Source organism: Glycine soja, chromosome 19 (genome assembly GCF_004193775.1).
Source record: "Glycine soja cultivar W05 chromosome 19, ASM419377v2, whole genome shotgun sequence".
In the NCBI taxonomy this organism is placed as follows: domain Eukaryota; kingdom Viridiplantae; phylum Streptophyta; class Magnoliopsida; order Fabales; family Fabaceae; genus Glycine; species Glycine soja.
Genome location: NC_041020.1, coordinates 29,283,727 through 29,303,736, shown reverse-complemented (window position 1 = coordinate 29,303,736; position 20,010 = coordinate 29,283,727). Strand labels below are relative to the sequence as shown.

General features: G+C 31.9%; 2 protein-coding genes across 9 annotated transcripts; one reads left to right on the top strand and one right to left on the bottom strand.

The window, feature by feature from the left end:
• Positions 1 to 1,701, bottom strand: LOC114398701 (glycosyltransferase family 92 protein RCOM_0530710). The gene has a single exon (XM_028360865.1). It carries the CDS (start codon positions 1,699 to 1,701, stop codon positions 1 to 3), a length of 1,701 nt encoding a protein of 566 aa, XP_028216666.1.
• Positions 1,702 to 4,079: 2,378 nt separating this feature from the next.
• Positions 4,080 to 9,645, top strand: LOC114399426. Of its 8 annotated transcripts, XR_003663725.1 has the most exons (9): positions 4,080 to 4,429; positions 4,684 to 4,805; positions 4,904 to 4,932; positions 5,018 to 5,102; positions 6,179 to 6,279; positions 6,415 to 6,499; positions 6,585 to 6,670; positions 8,313 to 8,367; positions 9,268 to 9,645. XR_003663725.1 is itself a non-coding variant. In XM_028361611.1 (8 exons), exons 4-8 carry the CDS (start codon positions 6,262 to 6,264, stop codon positions 9,364 to 9,366), a joined length of 327 nt encoding a protein of 108 aa, XP_028217412.1. In that variant the 5' UTR covers positions 4,080 to 4,429; positions 4,684 to 4,805; positions 4,904 to 4,932; positions 6,179 to 6,261; the 3' UTR covers positions 9,367 to 9,645. The 8 variants fall into 8 exon arrangements, 3 of the variants coding, with proteins under 3 accessions (XP_028217412.1, XP_028217411.1, XP_028217413.1); XR_003663723.1 differs by having other exon boundaries at positions 4,684 to 4,932; XM_028361611.1 differs by lacking the exon at positions 5,018 to 5,102 and having other exon boundaries at positions 8,329 to 8,367.
• The last annotated feature ends 10,365 nt before the right edge of the window (positions 9,646 to 20,010 follow it).

Genomic DNA, 20,010 nt, shown 5'->3' with positions numbered 1-20,010 from the left:
TTAGAATAATGGTTGTATCATAAAAGGTTTTTTTTCCTTTCGCCTTCGCCTCTTTCTAAGATGATGCTCAAACTCTGATTGCCAAGGCAAAAGACGGGTGCGTCGGTCTTCTAAATTCCTCAAAACCCAATTCCTCAACCCGTTATCCCTAACTTCACAAAACCGGTTAGCCCAATCAGCCGGTTCGACCGGTTTGGTCCCCAAACCGGGAACCCTATCCCTGGACCCCACATTTTGCTCTTCCTGCCAATCCGCCACATATGTCGCCACCCTCCTATAGAACTTCTCCTTAAACACTTTCCACACTTGGTACTTGTAATGGTTAATCATCATCTCACTTTTCTCCACATCCACGGTCACAAATGGTGCACCTAGATGAAAATGGTGCACCACATTGATTAAACTTTGGTTCAGCGCCTCAGGCCTCACTATGCTCTTGTGCCTCTCACGTGCTGCCAATCGACACGTGTACCCCACTGCCACCCCTTCCTTCGGCACTTCTCGTAGGCCCGAAGGCCCAAAACTGTAACACGGTGTCCTAATTTCACCCACATTGCTTCCGGGCTTTGCATGGTGCCAAATCACACCGTGCATGCCCCCTTTAATTTTCACATTGAAGAATTCATCCACGTCGATGAACCCAACCCAATCGCACGAGGATCGGGCCTGTAGGGCGCAATGCGCAAACCCAGCTTCTTGGGTCTTAACCCAAGGCCAAAGGTGTTGGGAGATGTTGTAACCAACGCTTTGTAGGAAAGAAATCACGTTTTCTATGTCATCATCGCTGTTGTTGTCGTAAATGAACCAACGTTGGACTCCGATTTTGGCGTGGTACATTACCCACTCTTTCATGAAACCGGCCTGGTTGCGAAGCATGGTGCAGATACACATCTCATGGGCTTTTTGCTTTGGTGTGGTGTGTTGCAGACGAAGCCCGGGCCTGGCGATAGAAGGGAATACTCCCATGTCTTTCGCATGGATGGTCACTTTAATGTCTTGGGCTTGGGCCTTACCTATTAAAATGCTTTTTGGTGTTTTGCACCTTATAATTTCCTGTGCAGCGGATACGACATCAGATTTTAAAAGGAACTTGGGCTTTGTGAAATCCCAGCCGTAGATGCACTGAAATCTGGACGGTTCCATGAGTTTCTCTGGTCGGAGATTCAGGCCCTTCACGAACGCGACGGTGGTATTGTCACGGTCAAAGAGGGCATCGTAGACCAGTGGGGTCCACTCGTGAGTGGACCCCGACGAGTCCTGCCTCGGAATGACAACGCCGTTCGATTTGATGAGAAGCGACACCGTGCCGCCACGTGGAGGGAGCGTGCACCGCACGATCTGCTCGCGGAGGCGCGCGAGGTGAAGCTGAATCGGCGGCTGAGTTACCCCTCGAGACGACGAGTCATCGTCAGGGGAGAAGTAAACACACGAAAGGTCATGTTTGGTGTACAAGCGGAAAGATGGAGGGTAGTTTAGGAAAATCAGAGCCTGGTCGGGGAGAATAACGGTTTCGCGGATTGTGATTGTGGCGCGAGAGTTGGTAGTGGTTGTTTTGATCCATTTGAATGGGTGAGAGAAGGTGGTGATGAAGGGAGAGAAGATTAGGGTGGTGAAGATGATGGTGGAAAAGACGAGGAGGAGGGTGCACCAAAAGAGCGCGCTCCATGAAACGACGGCGTTGCGTCTCCTACGGTCTTTCATGGGAATGATACTCTTTGGGTTGCTTCTTGTTATTGATCATTTTTGGATTAATGAGTGAAGGATGTGATGTGATATTTCTTTCTTTGGAGGAAGAAGAGAAGACGAAGAATGGAAGGAAAGGAGAGTGAATACCGGGGATTGAACGGAAGGGAGAGAGAGAGAGAGAGGCATCTGTCTTAATTTTTCAACCTTATTTGTTTCTTTTGTTTTCTCTTTGATTTGGCGTGTATGTCGGTTTGCATGGGGTCTTTAAACCCTGCGCTGCATGCACATCTTGGCCTACGTAAATTCAAAAGGTCACTTACCCAATAACTAACGTCGTTGATTTCATTTCTTTCAAATGCTTTATAGACTACATACTTTGGGTCACAATTTTGTATGAACAGTTTAATTTTCATAAAGTCCACTTAATAAAATATCTCATATATCGATCTTTTATACGTGTATGTATGTAGATCATATTACCCGTATCTAGATTAATAGCTTTTTTTAAGTTGCTACCACATAGTTGGAACGAAAGTTATTAATTTTATCACTTATATTAGATTTGTTATACTTTTAGGAGAATTAAATTATTTTAGGAGCAACTTTCCGTAAAGTTACTCATCTAACAACTCTTTATATGTATTAAACTTTATCCTTCAATTATTAAACATTTCGAAAGTTTACTCGATCACGATAATACACAGTAAATTTTTAATAAATCAAACTTTTGTAATGGTAATCTTATAATTAACATTCACTTATATTTTAAAAGTATAGACTAAATTTAATTTATTTAATGAAATTACAATTATATTGTATAAACTTATGATATATGGAATGCATTATTACTTAAATGAATTATTTATTTTAAATTTATGAGATCTATAATATCATGTAAGTATAAGAATTTTATACAAAAATTTACTCTAATATTAAAATTGTTAAATAACATATACTATTAACTCAAGTCATGTTAAATTTTATGAATGAAAAAATATTTTTTTTTATTTATACAAATCATTGGTTAAACAATAGTTATCTAAACAGCTCACTTGAAGAACACATTATCCAATCATATGTTCCAATGAAAATTTTGTTAAACAACATGTTTAACTTTCAGCAACTTATACGAACGAGCATCTGCATTGGAAATTAATGCTCTTAATCTACCTAATAAAAAACTTGTATTGAATAGTTAGAATATATATATATATATATATATATATATATATATATATATATATATATATATAGGGTTATTGAATGAAATAGATAATAACTTTATCAAATATATAAAAATATTTTTTTAAATCTTTTCCTGGCTTCCAGAAGAAAGGATGGCTTTCAGGGACAAATATACGGGGCAGCTGGGCTTTAGCTCCCCCACTTCCCTCAACTTTTTTTAATTATATATATAATAATATATTTTTAAAAAGTATTATTAAAAATATAATAATAATTACTGATATATATTAATTAGTAATAAATGTACTACTTTCAGTAAAAATAAAATCAGATAATATATACTTCCTTAGAATTGAAATATAAACAACAAAAACTAAATATGTGTAGAACTAAAATTTAAGAAAATTTTAATTAACTCCTATCTCTAAAATATTTTTATTTAGCTAGAGTTTTATTTTAAACAATTTTCTTTTTTTTCCTATGCAATTACATGTAAAGAGAACATTAGAAAATGAATTAACTTTTTTACTAAGACAATCAACATATTAAATGATGTAATTTTTTTATGGATGTGAGTTAGTTTTAGTTTTTACTTATATTTTCAGTTCGAAAAAACTACTAGTTAGTATATAATAATATATGCCACTTAATAATATATACCCCAACGGGAGTAAACTACTAATAAAAATAAAATAATATATATATTAATTAATAAATCTGATAATTATATATGTTATCGTTGATTATATATATATATATATATATATATATATATATATATATATATATATATATATATATATATATATTTAATACTGAAAAATACAATTTTTTTAATATTGTATATTGTTACTAATTAATAGATCTAATAAGAATAACATTTTTATATGTTTTTTCATCAATTATTGTTATCTAAGTTAACTATTACTACTAAAAAAACTTTTAATATTCTCAACTTAATGATTTTATGAAAATCGACGTTAATCGTGTGATAATATTTTTTTTTAAAATAAGATGTGATGATTAACATGAATTCTTTTTTTAAGAACTGATGTTAACAAATCGATTTCAACATTAATTTTTTAAGAACTGATGTTATCCAAGACTCACAACATCAATTTTTTTAAAATGCTAAAGATTTTCCATTTCAACATGGTTTTTTAAGATGGTGTTATAAATGCATAGACAACATGATTTTTAAAAAAAGACCCTCACACACAAGTACCCCCCTCTCTCTCTCTCGCAAATCCTAAGTCTCGCCGTCACCCTCGCACGCAACGTCGCTTTCTTCACTTTTACTTTTACTTCGAGGGAGGCCCAATTCTCGAGGCCCGGCAGAGGGAGCCGAGGAGGCCGCCAATCCTGCCCGTGCGGCCGTAGATGAGGAAGTTTAGGGGCTGGGCCGGTGTGGCGCCCTTGGCTGGGAAGCCCCAACACATATTTCCTACATCTGGAGCTGCTTAATTTTATGATTATTGCAATCTCAACTTAGCTTCTTTGTGGGCCATCTCCTAGACCGAATGATATGAACCCATTTCTTGGTGCGGCAATGGCTCAGGTAAGAAGTTGAAACTTAAACATCCAACTTTAACAGAGCATCTTATTCCATCTTTTATGATGGAAGTCAGAATAGTGTGCTAAAGAGAGTCGGTTCTGCAGCTTGTATGTGACAAGCTATAGTTTTCTATTTATTAACTTTTGGGGTCAAACATACTTTGTTATTTATAAAATATTGTGATAATTGTCTTATTGTTCAAAATTAGAGACTTACTGATGGTTACATCTTTTGGTTTTTTCCTTTTCTCCATTCAGCAAATATTGTGTTATTTCCATTCAGTTATTTGATCAATTCAAGCAGTGAAGGTTCAAGAAATCCAATAGCAGATAGCAGTCTTCAAGTGCTTCTTGTTCTCATTCATTATCATAAATGTCTTGTGAGTGAGGGCTACTCTGTCCTAAAGAATCAAGTATCTGCCTCTTCAGATTCTTTACCAAAAGAGAATACATATTTTTCTAACAACCCTTACTGCAGGGCCTTAGAGCGTGCAACTGATTGTGAATGTAATATATCTTTTCTCTTTTATATCTGTGTTCTTTTAATTGATTGGAAAGGCCTACAGTTTTTTAATCAATGCTTTAACTGCAGTGGATTGTGTAGATTTAGAGGGTAATGCACACAGTGACCAACTTGTAAAATTGCCTTTTGCACCGTTGTTTGATACCCTTGGCATGTGAGTATCAGGCTACCTGTATGTGTGGTTGACAATTGACTTACTGGATCTGTAGCAAACTTACTTTTGTTTATAGTTGAGTTATGCTATTCAAAATAGAATATACATGTTTTGCATATTATCATGATAAGATGGTAACTTCTGTTTTTTAAAAAATGAGATGATTAGAACATGTATCAATAATCAGTTGTAGGTGAATGAGTGAATCTTATAATGTCTGAGTGTTTGTTTCTTATATTTTTTCTGTTCATCCACTTGATAAGTGTCCTTCCTCTTTCTATCTCTTCCCGCCGCATGTAGATCAAGCAAGAATTCTTGGACTTGTTTCCATGTTGGACTTTTATATACATATGAAGTCATGGGTATTCATGTGGTATCCTAATTTTGTATTTTTATTTTTTAAGAACCACTCAATGAACCAGGTTGCTATTGCCTGCATTTTCTATTACTTTGCCACTCTATTTCTTTTAGTCACTTCTTTTTGTTCTAATATATAATTCAGAACATTCATGTTTATAATTCAGATAGTTATATACTTTTCAGTTAGCCTTGTAAGATTTTCATTTTTGGGGAAAAATTTCTGGGTTTATTTGGTTGTTAGTGCATTGTTGTTTTTAGGCCATGCCCATGTTCAAGCATACATTGAGTTAAACAGTCAATGCTCATAATAGTTGATCCAAATATTGGCTTCTTGTGTTTACTACTCTAACATATGTTTAGGAGTTGTAACTTACATCATCAGGGGAAGGATGTTTCTTAAATTTTGATTTGTGATATCTATTTGAGGAGAATAAAACTACCATGCAATGTAATCCATCTCTTTATAGTGTTGCTTTTCTACCCATTTTGATGTTTCATGGAGGAAATATAGTACCAAAACTCAGAGAACATAAAAGACATTCTCCAGATTTTTGAAGTTTACCATAAGCATTATATTGTACTAAGTTTTGTTGAAGGTGGTGCATCATAAGATTTATAGGACTGGTACAGGACTTATTAGTGTGTTGTTACTCCATTCTCCTAGTCCATTCATGCTAATCAAGTTTCTTTGTGTCTTGATGGAATTGGTTGTAAAGCCTCATACTAGATGAACAAATTTGGTGTTGATTTATTCTGTTGATCACACTAGCAACTCTATCCAGCAACATCACAACCAAGAATGTTGTGTCCTATTGAAGTATGCTCCAGATTTTCTCCCAATCTTTTTGTTTCCATTGGAATAAACATGAGATTTATTAGTAATATAGTCTAAACATTGTTTTTATTTTTCCTGTAAATAAGATCCTAATTAATATGTTTGTTGGTATTGTAGATTTTAGGCAAAGGGAGCAAAAAAGTACTTGGAATGATTTGCAATGGCCCAACCAGGCTTCAGCGTTTGCTCACTCTCCTAGAGAGTATCCTTCACAATTTCCTTATCTTTACATTTACTTGACCTATCATTTAATTTTTCATGAATTTTCTTTAACCAAACTTTTAAAGCTGGGTCAACCCAAGCAACAAGGTTGACTGCTGCTCGTCAGATAGCAAAATCACACCCTCAACACTTGACCAGTCTTCTTAAGAAGGTATCAACTTTTATAAAGTTCTATTCCCACTGTTTTGTTGTAATATGTTCAGTTTATGTCATATTTATGAATTGTATTCATTGCATGTCAATTATCTTAATGACTGTGATGTAAAAACAAAATTGGTAATGTACTTATTCTCTTTCATCACCATCACTCTCTTTGATCAAAAACTTAAAACCATTTCTTGACCTGCCCCTAATAGTTAAAGCATTTGGAATAATTTCTTGACATATTTTTGTAGCCACTTTCATACAGTAAACAAGAATTCAAGAGCTTGATGCTTGCTTGCTGCTCCTTTTTCCTTAGTATTATTTATAATAAAATTTCAGCATAAGGTGATGACTGCCTGCTCTTGAGTAAGGGCATGTTAGAGTTGAATTGCATCCAATAACTTGATTTAATTTAATTTCAACACAATGTTTTGAAAATAATAGCTAATATGATATAAAAAGAGATAAAGAAAAATAAAGAGTATTAAGTGTATGCATATATGTATCATTACTCTAAAAGTAAGCAAGCAATCGTTTTTTATTTTCTCAGTTAGTACTAGAGTTTTCTTCCTTTTTGTGTGATAAAATGTTTTTCTTCTGCCATGAGAATAAAATCTGTGTTGTATTGTATCTTGGACCACCACACACTGGGTTAAATTTGAGAAGATTGATTGAATTTGAGTTGTCTTAATTACAGTTACACTTACAACTCAACTAATGGTTTCCTATATATAATATATAATATAATTGAAACAATATGTGAGTAATCGAAAAAAAAAGGAAACAAAAAGTGGCATGCCTCATTTGTGATGCTTGAGGAATTAACAAGGGCTTGAGAAGGATTTGACAGGGTTATGACTTATAATTCACCTTGTCATTTGAGTAAATTTTTAGCATCAAAACAGGTTTTAAAGCTTATGCTGGCATTCCTATCGCTGCTATCACGGTCTTGTTGAAAATTCTTGAAACTTTATAAGCAATTTTTATGATTGAGTTTTGATATAATTAATATAGGTTATTAATTTTCACTTTATTCTTTTTTTTTTACAAAAATTGTAAAATTATTAATTAAAAGTTATAATAAAGTAATTTCCATGTCTTACCATGTATTAATTCATGTTCTTACTATTTTATAGCATCGTTATTTTATATAGAACTTTTTTATAAAAAAAAAACTTGAAAAAACTTTTTTTAACAATGGCAATATTTACAAGTATCGTTAATGATAGTTTATAAATTATTACATCCATTTTAAAGAAATTATTTTTTAACATAATTCAATACTTCTAATAAAATATTAAATTTCTTTTAATTAGTATTTATTTCAGGATCTTTAATTCTAGAATAACAAAACCAAAACTATCAATATCAATTTTACACTCACTAAAACTCAAAATTGTGTCATATTAATTGAAGACTTAATAAATGCCCTACAAAATATATATTTTTAAATTACATAATGTTACTAATGAATTAATTACAAATATATTAAATTTAATCATCTGATAATTTAACTTAAAAGAAAAAATAATATATATATATATATATATATATATATGTATATATTTAATGTTGTTTGAAAATAGTTTTCCCTACTTTTATTACGTTGAATACATTTGTTGAAAGATATTTACTCTGTTCCTTGACAGCTTTGATATGAACAAGGTGCTTGAATTTGGAGCCTTATTAGCATCAGGAGGACAGGTAAAATTATTTCTTGTTACTATCTAAACTTTATATTTTTTCTGGTCAGTGTACTCTCTATGCATACAAACACAAACACACGGATTATCAGTTGTTGCTGATATTTCGAGATTTTAACATAGCATTCACTTTATGTCCAGTAAGTGCAAATGAAATGATGACTTCTAACTAAGTTGATGATTGCTAAACATGTATGGCTTATTCTTATTATCTACTCTACTTGATGTAAATGGACATTTGTTATTAGAGTAATGTAGGTGATTTGGTGGCAATGACATTTTATTATGGGGTTTAATCAAAAGAGGACAAGTCATAGCTGCTTAATGCTTTGGTGCTCCTTCTACTTTCTGGTAGGAGTGTAAGTTGTTATACTATTTTGTAATGACCCCAAATCCCAGTCTCCGAGTTCTATATTATATCCTAAGTCTGAGCTGCCATTCTCTTGGAATTCTAGTTTGGATGGTTGTGTATTAGGAATATCACCCACTTAATTTGCTCACCATAACAGTTCCAAACACAGTTTATTAACATTAAATTAATCTGATATAATGGTAAACACTCACTTGTTTTTTTGCTGAGCTTGAGCTATGTCTGTGAATGTAAAGCTGGACCGATCAATTTTATGGTGTAGAATGTTTTTTATGCGGTGGCTTAGTTTGTGCATGAATGAAGTCTTTAAGATTGTGCTGAGGTATATATATACTAACTTTTTCATCTGTTATCTTCTCTCTTATTTTAATAACCGGATAATGTAGTTGTTGTGCCTGTGATATTTTCTCTTCTCTTGTATGACATTTTTCAATAGTATATATTTAGGGACTGATTTAATTAGCACAATGATCCCACCATCTCATTTATCTTCATTAAAAACAAATATTTAGAACCTTGTTAATCTTGCAGGAACTAGACAATACATGTCACGAAAACAATTGGGTTCTACCAGCTTATCATTTATACCATGCAGATGGTAAGACTATCAAATTTAGCCAAAATACATGAGCAGCATAAATTCTCTTCATGAATCAAGTTATGGACTATTAAATTTAATTTAATTAGGTATAATTAGGATTTAACCATTGCACTTTTTTGTTGACCTTATTAATGGCCAGCAGTTATTCATGTGTCAATTGTAATTTGCGTGAAATGATCTCATTAATTGTGCACAAGTGTGTGCATATATTATTTGAGAGTTCTCCGTAATTTAATTTGACTTCTTTAATTTTACTTCTTGGATAAGATATTTCAAATAACTTACAATATTCCATATGCCTTAATTTCACATATTCAGTCATTGGGGCTTGGCCAAGGTGGGAAAGATTGATGCCTTGTTCTTTCTTGGACATATGATAGTGTGACTATTTATATTAATTGATGATATAAGAAAATACCAAATATTTTTAATAGAATTGCATTAAATTTTTTGTTTAAGCTTTTAATATGTCTTTTAAAACCACAGGAAGCGAAATAAAGAGAATAGATCATTTTTGTTAGAAAGGACATTCTACATTGATTATGTAATAAACGATATAAAAAGTGACTATACAATATTCGAGTCAGAAAAATTCAATGTGAAAATGATACTTTCTACATCAGTATGACAAAATCGATGTTGTAAGTACTATATAATATTGATTTTGGTAGAATCAATGTAGAAAATGTTTTTTCTACATCAATTTTGACATAACCAATGTAGATTGTGGTTTTCAACAACGGTTTTGGTCAAAATGATGTTGTTTTTGCATATTTTGTATTTTTTGGTATATTTCTTATTATATGACATCGATTTTTATAAAAATCAATATTGTATAGTAAATTTCAACATTGATTTTCATAACTAATGTTAAAATCGATAATTTTAACGATAGTAATTTCAACATCATAACTGAGATTGAAAGTCTATAATAATCAATGTTCAAAGTCTATTTTCTAGTTGTGAAATGAATTTGTATAAGAAAATTGTTATTGTTATAGATTATAAATGTCTTGTATGTATGCAAAGCTATAAGAATTGAACTATTTCTAATATGACATGATTTATTAAAGCAAGATTGGAATCAGAAATTGATGAAGATTATAAGAATTGAATCTAAAATGCATAAGATCTCATCGTGACATGCAAATATCATAGCAAATGGTATATGTCCTTTTAGAGTAAAACCGTGAAAGTAAAATCTCCTATTGGTTAAAAATGAATAAGTTGAGTATAATATAAGTGAAAAAAATTTATAAATTTATTAATTTAAAATTTTGAATTAAAGTAAAATACCAAATTGACTTATGTATTTGATTTGCTCAATAATTTGTTGGTGAAAAATCTATCCACAAACCTATCTTTTTAGACTCTTACCCTCATTTGCCTTTTTTTTTTTTTTTTTTCCATTTCCACTCACCAAGGGTAATTTATTCGTCCCACCCTCTCTGATTTGTCATTTCCATTTTGACTCATGGAAAAACGGTTCCACATACATACAATTTTCTGTTTTTTGGTCGTATTTTCAATTTTTCACCATCTACTGCGTTTGTTTTATTCGCCGCATTTGTACCCCTTCCCGTTACTGCCATCAATCTTTCTTTCATGAAATCCATTCTCCACGCTATGGGACCCACCGGTCTGAAGATGTTGTGCTTCTTCTAGCAATGAATCCGAATTTGACAGATGGCAATTGATGAGGACGTTAAAATATCCTCAATAGGTGAGTGCATGATGGTCAAAGGTGTAGTTTCTTTTTTTAGTTCAGCATCATTGTACATAGGGTGTTTTCACATAACGATCGACATACAATAGCGGGGGAACTAATTTTCGATGAAATGGAATATCAATTAAGCAATAACTTTATTATTTTAAAATTAAATAATAGTTAGTTAATGAAAAGATAATTTAACAGAATTTTTTTATTTATTTATTTTTCTTAAAAGTATTTTTTTAAAAAAAGTTTAATTGCTCGTTTAGTCCCTATAGTTTCATCATTTATATCTTTTAGTCATTATAGTTTTAAAATGATTTTTAATTCCTATAATTTATATTTTAATTCTTACTTAATCCTTATAATTTGAAAGTGATCTTTTTAGTTCCTGTAATTTATATTTTAATTCTCTTTTACTCATTACCATCAAAATATGAGTAATATTAACAATTAAAATTAACTACAAAAATATTAACAAATAATTTGTAATTAAGTTATCGAAAGATAATTTGTAATAAAAAATAGTTGATAATTTATAACTAATTATTTTTATATTTTTTTAGTAAGGATTAAAAGGTAATTAAAATATAAATTATAGAAACTAAAAAATCACTTCCAAATTATAGGAACTACAAAAAATTAAAATACAAATGATAAGAACTAAAAAATATACTTTTAAATTATAGGGATTAAATGAGAATTAAAATATAAATTATACAAAATAAAAAATTATTTTTAAACTATAAAAATAAAAAAATATAAATTGCAAAATTATAGGAATCAAACAAATAATTTAATAAAAAAAACTTAGTTAAACAAACCAATTAAAGAAGAGAAATTAGATTTAATTCTGATATGACACTGTTTAGGAGATATAAAGAGTTTTATGATTAATTCTGAATTGAGAATTAAATCTTGTAACCAATCAAACGACTCAAACTTATAAAAATACTTAATATCTCACTCTAAAACAAAAAATTCTAATTACTATGGATATAAAAAAAAGGGTGCAGTTAACGGCAAATTTACTGTAAGGGTTACTTTTAAAAACTAATTACGAAAGAGGGTCTGTTTTTAAACTTTTTACGAAAGGTCTGATCCTCAATGGATGCCGCCAGAAGAACTGACGTTGTTGGAGGGTGCCGCCAGTCACACAAGCTCAGCATGTCCCGCTTGTGCCACTAGCGACACCCTCTAGTATGTCGCCAATTCTTCTGACGACATCCATTGTGGAACAGACCCTTTTCATAAAAAGTTTAAAAACAGATCCTCTTTCGTAATTATTAGTTTTTAAAAGTAACTTCCTATAGTAAATTTACCTGCAGTTAACCTACTAACATGTGACAGTGACACTTCTGTAACAGGTTCAACTTTGGCCTTATACTGCCAAAGGAGATTTCTGCCGCGCGCGGTCCAAATGGGACTATGGGAGGCTTTCGACATTAGCCTCAGAGATAGTCTCATCTCTAGAATCCCAAGTTCGGAGACTGAGAGGATAATCCATTGCCCCACAATCATAGAAAAATCTGTGCTTGCCTTTTCATATTAAAAAGATCCATCAATGTCATGACTCATGCATACGTGTTTATAGATGTGCATAGATTTGATTTTGAATTAATTTTATTTTATAAAATTGATTTTAAATAAATGCAAAAATTTAAGAATCATCATTTTTTGCATAATAGATATTAGAACATTAATTATAAAATAATTGCTGTTTGAAATCTTTTAATCAGAATTGATTTAGGTATGCAATTACTTGAATGGATTTCAATCCCTATGTAAAATTTTCTTAGACATTTCTGTATTATAAATAATTCATGATATTGATATTGATATATACATCAATGATTTTAAAATAAATAACTACGTTTTCATCAATTTTTTGTACGATAAATTATAGTAATTAAAATTTTTGCATGATGTATTATTAGCATCTATAATATACCAGGAAGGACTACATACTGTCATGTTGTAAACCACACACTGCCACGTTGTAAACAAGCATTTAAACCAAAAAAAAAGAATATATAATATTATAATTTTTGCTAAATAACAGATCAACCAAAATGTGTAAGTTGAATACTGCATTTGGTTCATCTAAGTCACAATTTTGTCTTCGAGAGGCTGAACATAAGCTTGCTTGAGTTTTGACTTTAGTAAATAAGCCTCTAATTGAAAGGTGGAATAGTGAGATATGGATTTTAACAGCCATAAAAAACTATTATTCAGTCAATAATGACGGTCAGTCATGGCTAAACTTCTGTTTTGAAGACTTCGGGGGCAATTTTAATGACTTGCAGGTTTCTCTAAAACCAAAAAAACACCCTTGTACATTGATGGTTGGTTGAAGAGATATCGAACCGAAAGATACGTGAACCTAGTTCCCTCTTTGCCAAAGAGAAGGATCTTAATGGAAGAAAATGTTAGCTCATAGACTTGAGCTTTTATGGATCCATAAGCCCCTAAAAGTAGCTTTAGAGGTGACTTGGTATATTTTTTATTTATAGTTAAAATTATTGTACACGTGTTTCAATATAAATCTAACAAATAAAATAAAATAAAAACAAAAATAATAGTTGTGATACTTTTTTCTCAAAACTAATTTTTCAACTTATTTGCAAACACACTCAGTTTACTGATTTGAATTTTGATCCATGTTTGAGAAGTACCATACACAATGATCTAAGGATAAAATCAAGTGTGACCAACACTAAACATAACTAATTTTTTAATATGGAATCAAACATATATTTCGGATGGAGTCCCCAATAAAACTTCCAAAAAAAATTCCGAATAATGAAAAGTAAGTAAGTTTTGAAATTTCTTAGATATTTTTAAAGTAAAGGATTTTCTTATTGTATATCACTAAATGTTTACCACTATATAATTATACAACAACAACGCCTTATCTCGATTATATATATATATATATATTCCTTTTTCAGGAGGGGAGCATTTATGTGAGTATTCAATCATCTAGTATATGAGAAATTTAAGGTATAATGAATAGTCAAACGGGGAGCGCTTCTCACACTGCAAGTAATAACTTCAGCTATATTTTCTAGAGCAAAAATATATAACACTTTTTTTTTTGTCTATATTGCATTGTTTCCTTCCTTTTCGTATTTTATCTACCGTTTTAATTTGTTTCATCTTCCTTTTTTTTTTTTTGGTTTTGAGTATAGATCTTCTCCAATATTTAACAGTTTCAATAAGTGAGATACATACAAATGAGTGAAATGATAAAAAAAAAAAAGGTTTAATTACTCATTTAAATGATATAATTGCATAAACTTTATCATTTATTTCTTATACTTAATCATTCATTTTAGTTCCTACAATATTATTTTTAATCTCTTATATTATTTTTAATCTCTTTTAGTCCCTATGAATTTAGATTGTAGGAAAAAAAGTGATAAAATGGTATGTATAGGAGATTGTAGGGACAAAAAGGATAAAATGATATGTATATATAGGTACTGAAAGAGATTAAAAATAGTGTGGGATTGACTAATCGAGAACGGTCTCCAAGCACATGGCAACTTACCTGTAAATGATCAACTGAGTATCAATCCATAGGCACATGTTGACTTATACCTATAACTGACTATCACTAACCTTGTATTGTTAGCCAACTAGGCACTCGAGACCATTAGAACATGGTGACATACTGAGTAGCGCACCATGTGTCTAACCTGTCAGAGACACACAATAACACATTTGTACTAGGTATGAAGATAACAGGATTATACATACATAGATGCATGGTCCTCGAGAGCCAATGCCATCAGGACACATATAAAGAGTTTTCAAAGACATCTTGTATAAATAGAGGTGAACTTCATTTCTCACCTTAGGTTCATGGTTAGGTAGAGCTGGGGAGGGGACAAGAAGAGTTGTTGAGCCTTGGGGCAGCTCCTCCTCTCTCTTCGGAGTCTTTCGACATGAACATTGAAGCCCATCGTTGGTTGGGTCTTCAAAAAAATCTTGCAACAACCATCATTGAAGAATTTTCTGCCATAAAAAACCTCATTTTGTAGATTCAACCTTATAAACTGATTAGTCATGGTCACCATGAGGAATAGGAATGCAAATAGGGACAAGCTAGGTTGGAGCCAAAATAGCTCATGATGGAGTAGATGACAACCCACTTTTGCCAAAACGTACTACTACAAGTAGTCAAGAGTATGCGTAACAAAAAAAAAAAGCTCAACATTAAATTAAGAAAGCAAGTCAAAGCCAAAGTCTAACTAAGGAGCGTCATCGATCATAAAGCCTTGCAAGAGGCTTGAGAAAGAAAGGAAGCCTTACGTTGGCAACTTGAAGAGTTAACAAACAACATATGATGAATTGCAACCCTTCTCGGAATAAAGTGACCGAGTTGCAATAAAGACTTAATGAGGAACACTTTTGATGATACTGAAAATCCATAGGTGCATCTTTGGGCATTTCAAACTCAAACATGCATAGGCAGGGATGATGACATAATAATCAGTTGCATAGATTTCTCGACCACCCTTAGGGACATTGTCATCAAGTAGCTTTCGAGCTTGCCTCCCTGATTTATTGCCATTTTTTCAAAGAGTTTACAAAGGAGTTCGAATCCGAGTTACTATAAGCAAAGCTAAAAATGCTTGAAGTGGCCAACTTGTTTGACAGTCAAGTCATTGTCAAAGGTTCCAACATGAAAGAGATCTGTAAAAAGGTTAGACGACTTTTTTGATGGTTGAGTTGTTCTCAAGAGACATGCAACATAAAAGAGATATGTGTAGACCACTCCGATCTCAATTTGCTGTTAACAAAGCCAAAAGGCTTGAAATGATCGACTTGTTTGTTGGCTGAATCATGTTCTAGAGACCTTCTAGCACGAAAGAGATTTATGCATGTACCAAGAAATATGTAGAGGATGAATATAATACAGACAAACAAAGAAAAGTTAATAGTGAACTAACACAATCATTTACAAAGAGGTGTCTTACCAACCCACCGAAAGTCGACTTTCTTTAACTGGAATGTAATGAAGAAACCTGTAAGTGTTGGGATTTTGACAAGATTATCAAATCGCTCCTCAAGTAACATAGTAGTAAGATATCGTCTTCATAGGGACTTGAGCGATAAATGGGTAATTCTTAGTGAATTAAATAAAATGTGAGATTAAAATAATTTAATAACCAAAATTAAAGACAATTGCATAGAAATTAAAAGAGAATAAGGAAAGAAACCTGGTTTGAGAATTTTATCAAACACTTGTTATGCATAGTAAATTGGAGTAATATCAATGAAAGAAATCATCATGGTTTATTTCATTGGACTTTCTAACATGAATTCACTATGTATTCCTATTCATTTAAGCTTATGTTATCATCAACCCACAATTTTACCCAAACCTTAATTCCTTAAGTAGAAGGACCTAAATCCCTTTATCATACTATCAATCCTTTGAATTAGCATAACTAAATGATTAGCATTAAGAAAAAAGGTTTAATGATAACTAATCCAGGGGGAGAGTTAGCTACTCATAGTCGGGGAGAAGCTTTTGATGGAGGAATAATGGAGGATGTATCCAAAGTCATCACCATATCTCAAGTTTATTTCACTCTCTCGAATGTCCAAAGTGAGGAACCTTAGACTAGGACAAAACATCCTTATTTAAAGCTATAGGCTAAATAGAATTTAAGCCCAAAAGACAACAAAATGAAAAATGAAAATAAAAATCTCACAGGTCATAGTCATGGGTTGACTAGGTGCATGCCTCCCCAAGAGTTGTTCTCATTTATGAAATTCAATTTGTTTAGCTTTTAATCACAAGGGTGACCAGGGTTACATCCCCCATGATCTTTTATGATTTCTTCTTAGCTTTAAGGCATAAAAAATTCTCCCAAAATAGCTAATTGTGGACTCTCATTTGCATGATCCGAGCTTTAACAATGTTCCTACAAAACATAAGAAAACAACCCAAAGATCAAGCAACAAAGGTATAAACTTAAAATCCTAATCAACAATAAAAACACAAAGGCATGGACTGCAATAAATGGTCAACTCATCATCAAGCATGGTATCAAAACAAATTCTTGATCAACCCAGTTCAAACATAATGTGATGCTCACACAAAAGATTCAAGTGACCATTCATCAAAAGACTAGTCTGGAAGACAAAGAAAGCAAAGAACCACCAATGTTCCTTGGTCCTTACAAAGTGTATCACTCAATCACACAACACAAGTAAGTGTAGCTCTCAAACAACACATTGAAATCACACATATTGATTTTGCTTTTCATTTCTCAAAATTTCACAATCAACACACACGCAAGCAAGGATCACTAAGGACTTTATTGGCTTGTAATGTGGTTGGGCTAATAAACAAAAATTATTTTTCTTGGGATTCAGAGAACCTAGAGAATATGAGAACAAAAAGTAAGTGGAATCTCAATCAATCTCACCAATTAGAAGAAAGTTGATTCCAAATTTTCTCATTAACTCAAACCACTTATTTGCTTTCACCAAGATCCCACTTTTTAATTTTGTCTTTTTTTTTTTTTACTCATTGCGGGACAGAGGTGAGACACCTTTTTTTAATAATGAACTATGACACTATGATTTCCTTAGAACACCCTTCTTCATAACACTTTTAGGTGTTTGGTAAGACAACCCAAACTTAATATTGGGCCTTACCTCTCAAACTTCTCTCCTATTCCTAGGATTGGGATATATATATATATATATGCTCAAAGATATAATATTATTGATTGATATAGAACGAATTCATACTCAAAAATTTGAATTATCCATTGACTTATTAAATACTACAAATATATACTTGAAAGTAAGTATTATTGACAAATATATTAAATATTTTGAAGCTTAGTTATCAACAAACAAATTATACGAAGACACATTATAACATCCTTGATTATTGACTTCTTGGTGACTCACACACATATGAATACATATGATTATATACTCGAATACTTGATTATTGACCGAGATATAAAACCCTATACAAATACGCATCAATATGCAATTATTTACTGACATATCAAATGTTGTATGAATACAAATATAAACTTAGTAGCCCAAAATTATTGATCAACATATGAAACTTATACTCATAAATTTTCAAAGATTGGCCAGCATAACCAAATACTTTAAAGGTTCAAACTATTTGAGCAACTTACTTATTTTGAAGAACAACACATGTTGGGATAAAACATCCTATTAAATTGCATGGAGACTAATACACAAATGAATAACTAACCATGTCTTTTTTATGAGAATCCTGAAACTGGCCAAATACAGGCTAAAGGCCCAAGTGGAGAAGGACGAAGGCCCAAGTGGAGAAGGACAAAGCCCCCGAGTGGAGAAGGATGAAGGAAGAGACACTATCAAGACTATTAATTGTTGTTGAAGGCCCAGATTAATTTGAAGTCCCATAATAAATATGTTCTATTAGATGATGTGATCCTAACTAGGAGCGGATCGCTTGATACAGGCTACGGAGATTTGGATGACGCCACTTCCAGTGAAGGAAGATAAGTCAAGGTAGACGCCACTTCCGATGAAGGAAGATAAGTCAGGGTAGACGCCACAAGGATTACCTTGATAAGTCTAAGATTGGTTCAACAAGGAACCTAGAGAGAAGCTCTCACCAAATTTTATCAAATGCCAAAAGTCCCCTTTATTGAAAACAAAAACCAATACTTATAGTGTATATGAACAAAAAGATAAAAATAGACACGAGCCTTCAAAATAGTTTGGGCTAAAAAATTATAAATAAAAAAATAGAACATATTTATTATGGGCCTTCAAATTAATTTGGGCCTTCAACAACAATTAATAGTCTTGATAGTGTCTCTGCCTTTGGGCCTTCATCCTTCTCCACTTGGGCCTTCATCCTTCTCCACTCGGGGGCTTTATCCTTCTCCACTTGGGCCTTTAGCCTGTATTTGGCCAGTTTCAAGATTCTCATCACTTTCCCAAAGTATTTATGATGAAATTGGTCTTATTATGATAAAAGGACAACTTGGATATAATATTATTAAATCAATCTTTTTATTTTCGACAAATTAAACCAATCATTTATAAAACAACAATCGAGTCAAAGCTAAAAATGACTGAGTCAATCTCTTTATAACAAATGAAAATCAATAAATCACATTCGCAAATTGCCAAATTGATATGCGAAGTACACAATTGATCACACAATATTCCAATAGAAATAGAAACTGGCATAAGTATGATATAAAACCCAAAAAATTTCCTTTTACTAAATATAAATGTTTGGAAAAATTCATAGTCACGATTAAGTTTGCAAAATCTATTTTAGAGTGCGATGACCAATTCAATCAAGTCTACAAAAAAAAGTTAGTGATGGAAAAAAATGACCTAATAATGGAAAATCACGACTAGATGGTAAAAAATTTGTGGCTGAACTTACGACAGTGTTATCAAACTAGATTTAGCCCATTTGATTGAACCGTAAGTTAGGAATGTGGCTGGGTTGAGTTGTTCAATAGATGGGTGAAACTTAGAGTCCAAAAAACCATTATTTAGTTGGCCTACTGGGGGTTGGTTTTGTGCACACAACCCAAGGTACCAACTATCGTAGTGCTAATGGGAAAGCTTTTACACACGACTTAAGACATCACATGCAATTGTAGGTTCGTAGGTGGCATTTTTTTTTCTTTTTTGGTATTTCAGTTTTGTTTTTATTTTTCTAAATAGATGTCACACACAAGGTTATTTTAATTAGGTTAAATTGTAATTTTTGTTCCACTAGTTTTCTAAATTCATATTTTATTCTTCCTAATTTTTAATTGTAACATTTGGTCCCCTAGTTTTATAAATTGGTGATTTTAGTTTCCCTAGTAGATTATTATCTAATAATTGTGATTAATAAATTTATTAAATTAATTATAAATTAAATAAATTATTAATCATTAAAATTTTTAATAAAAGA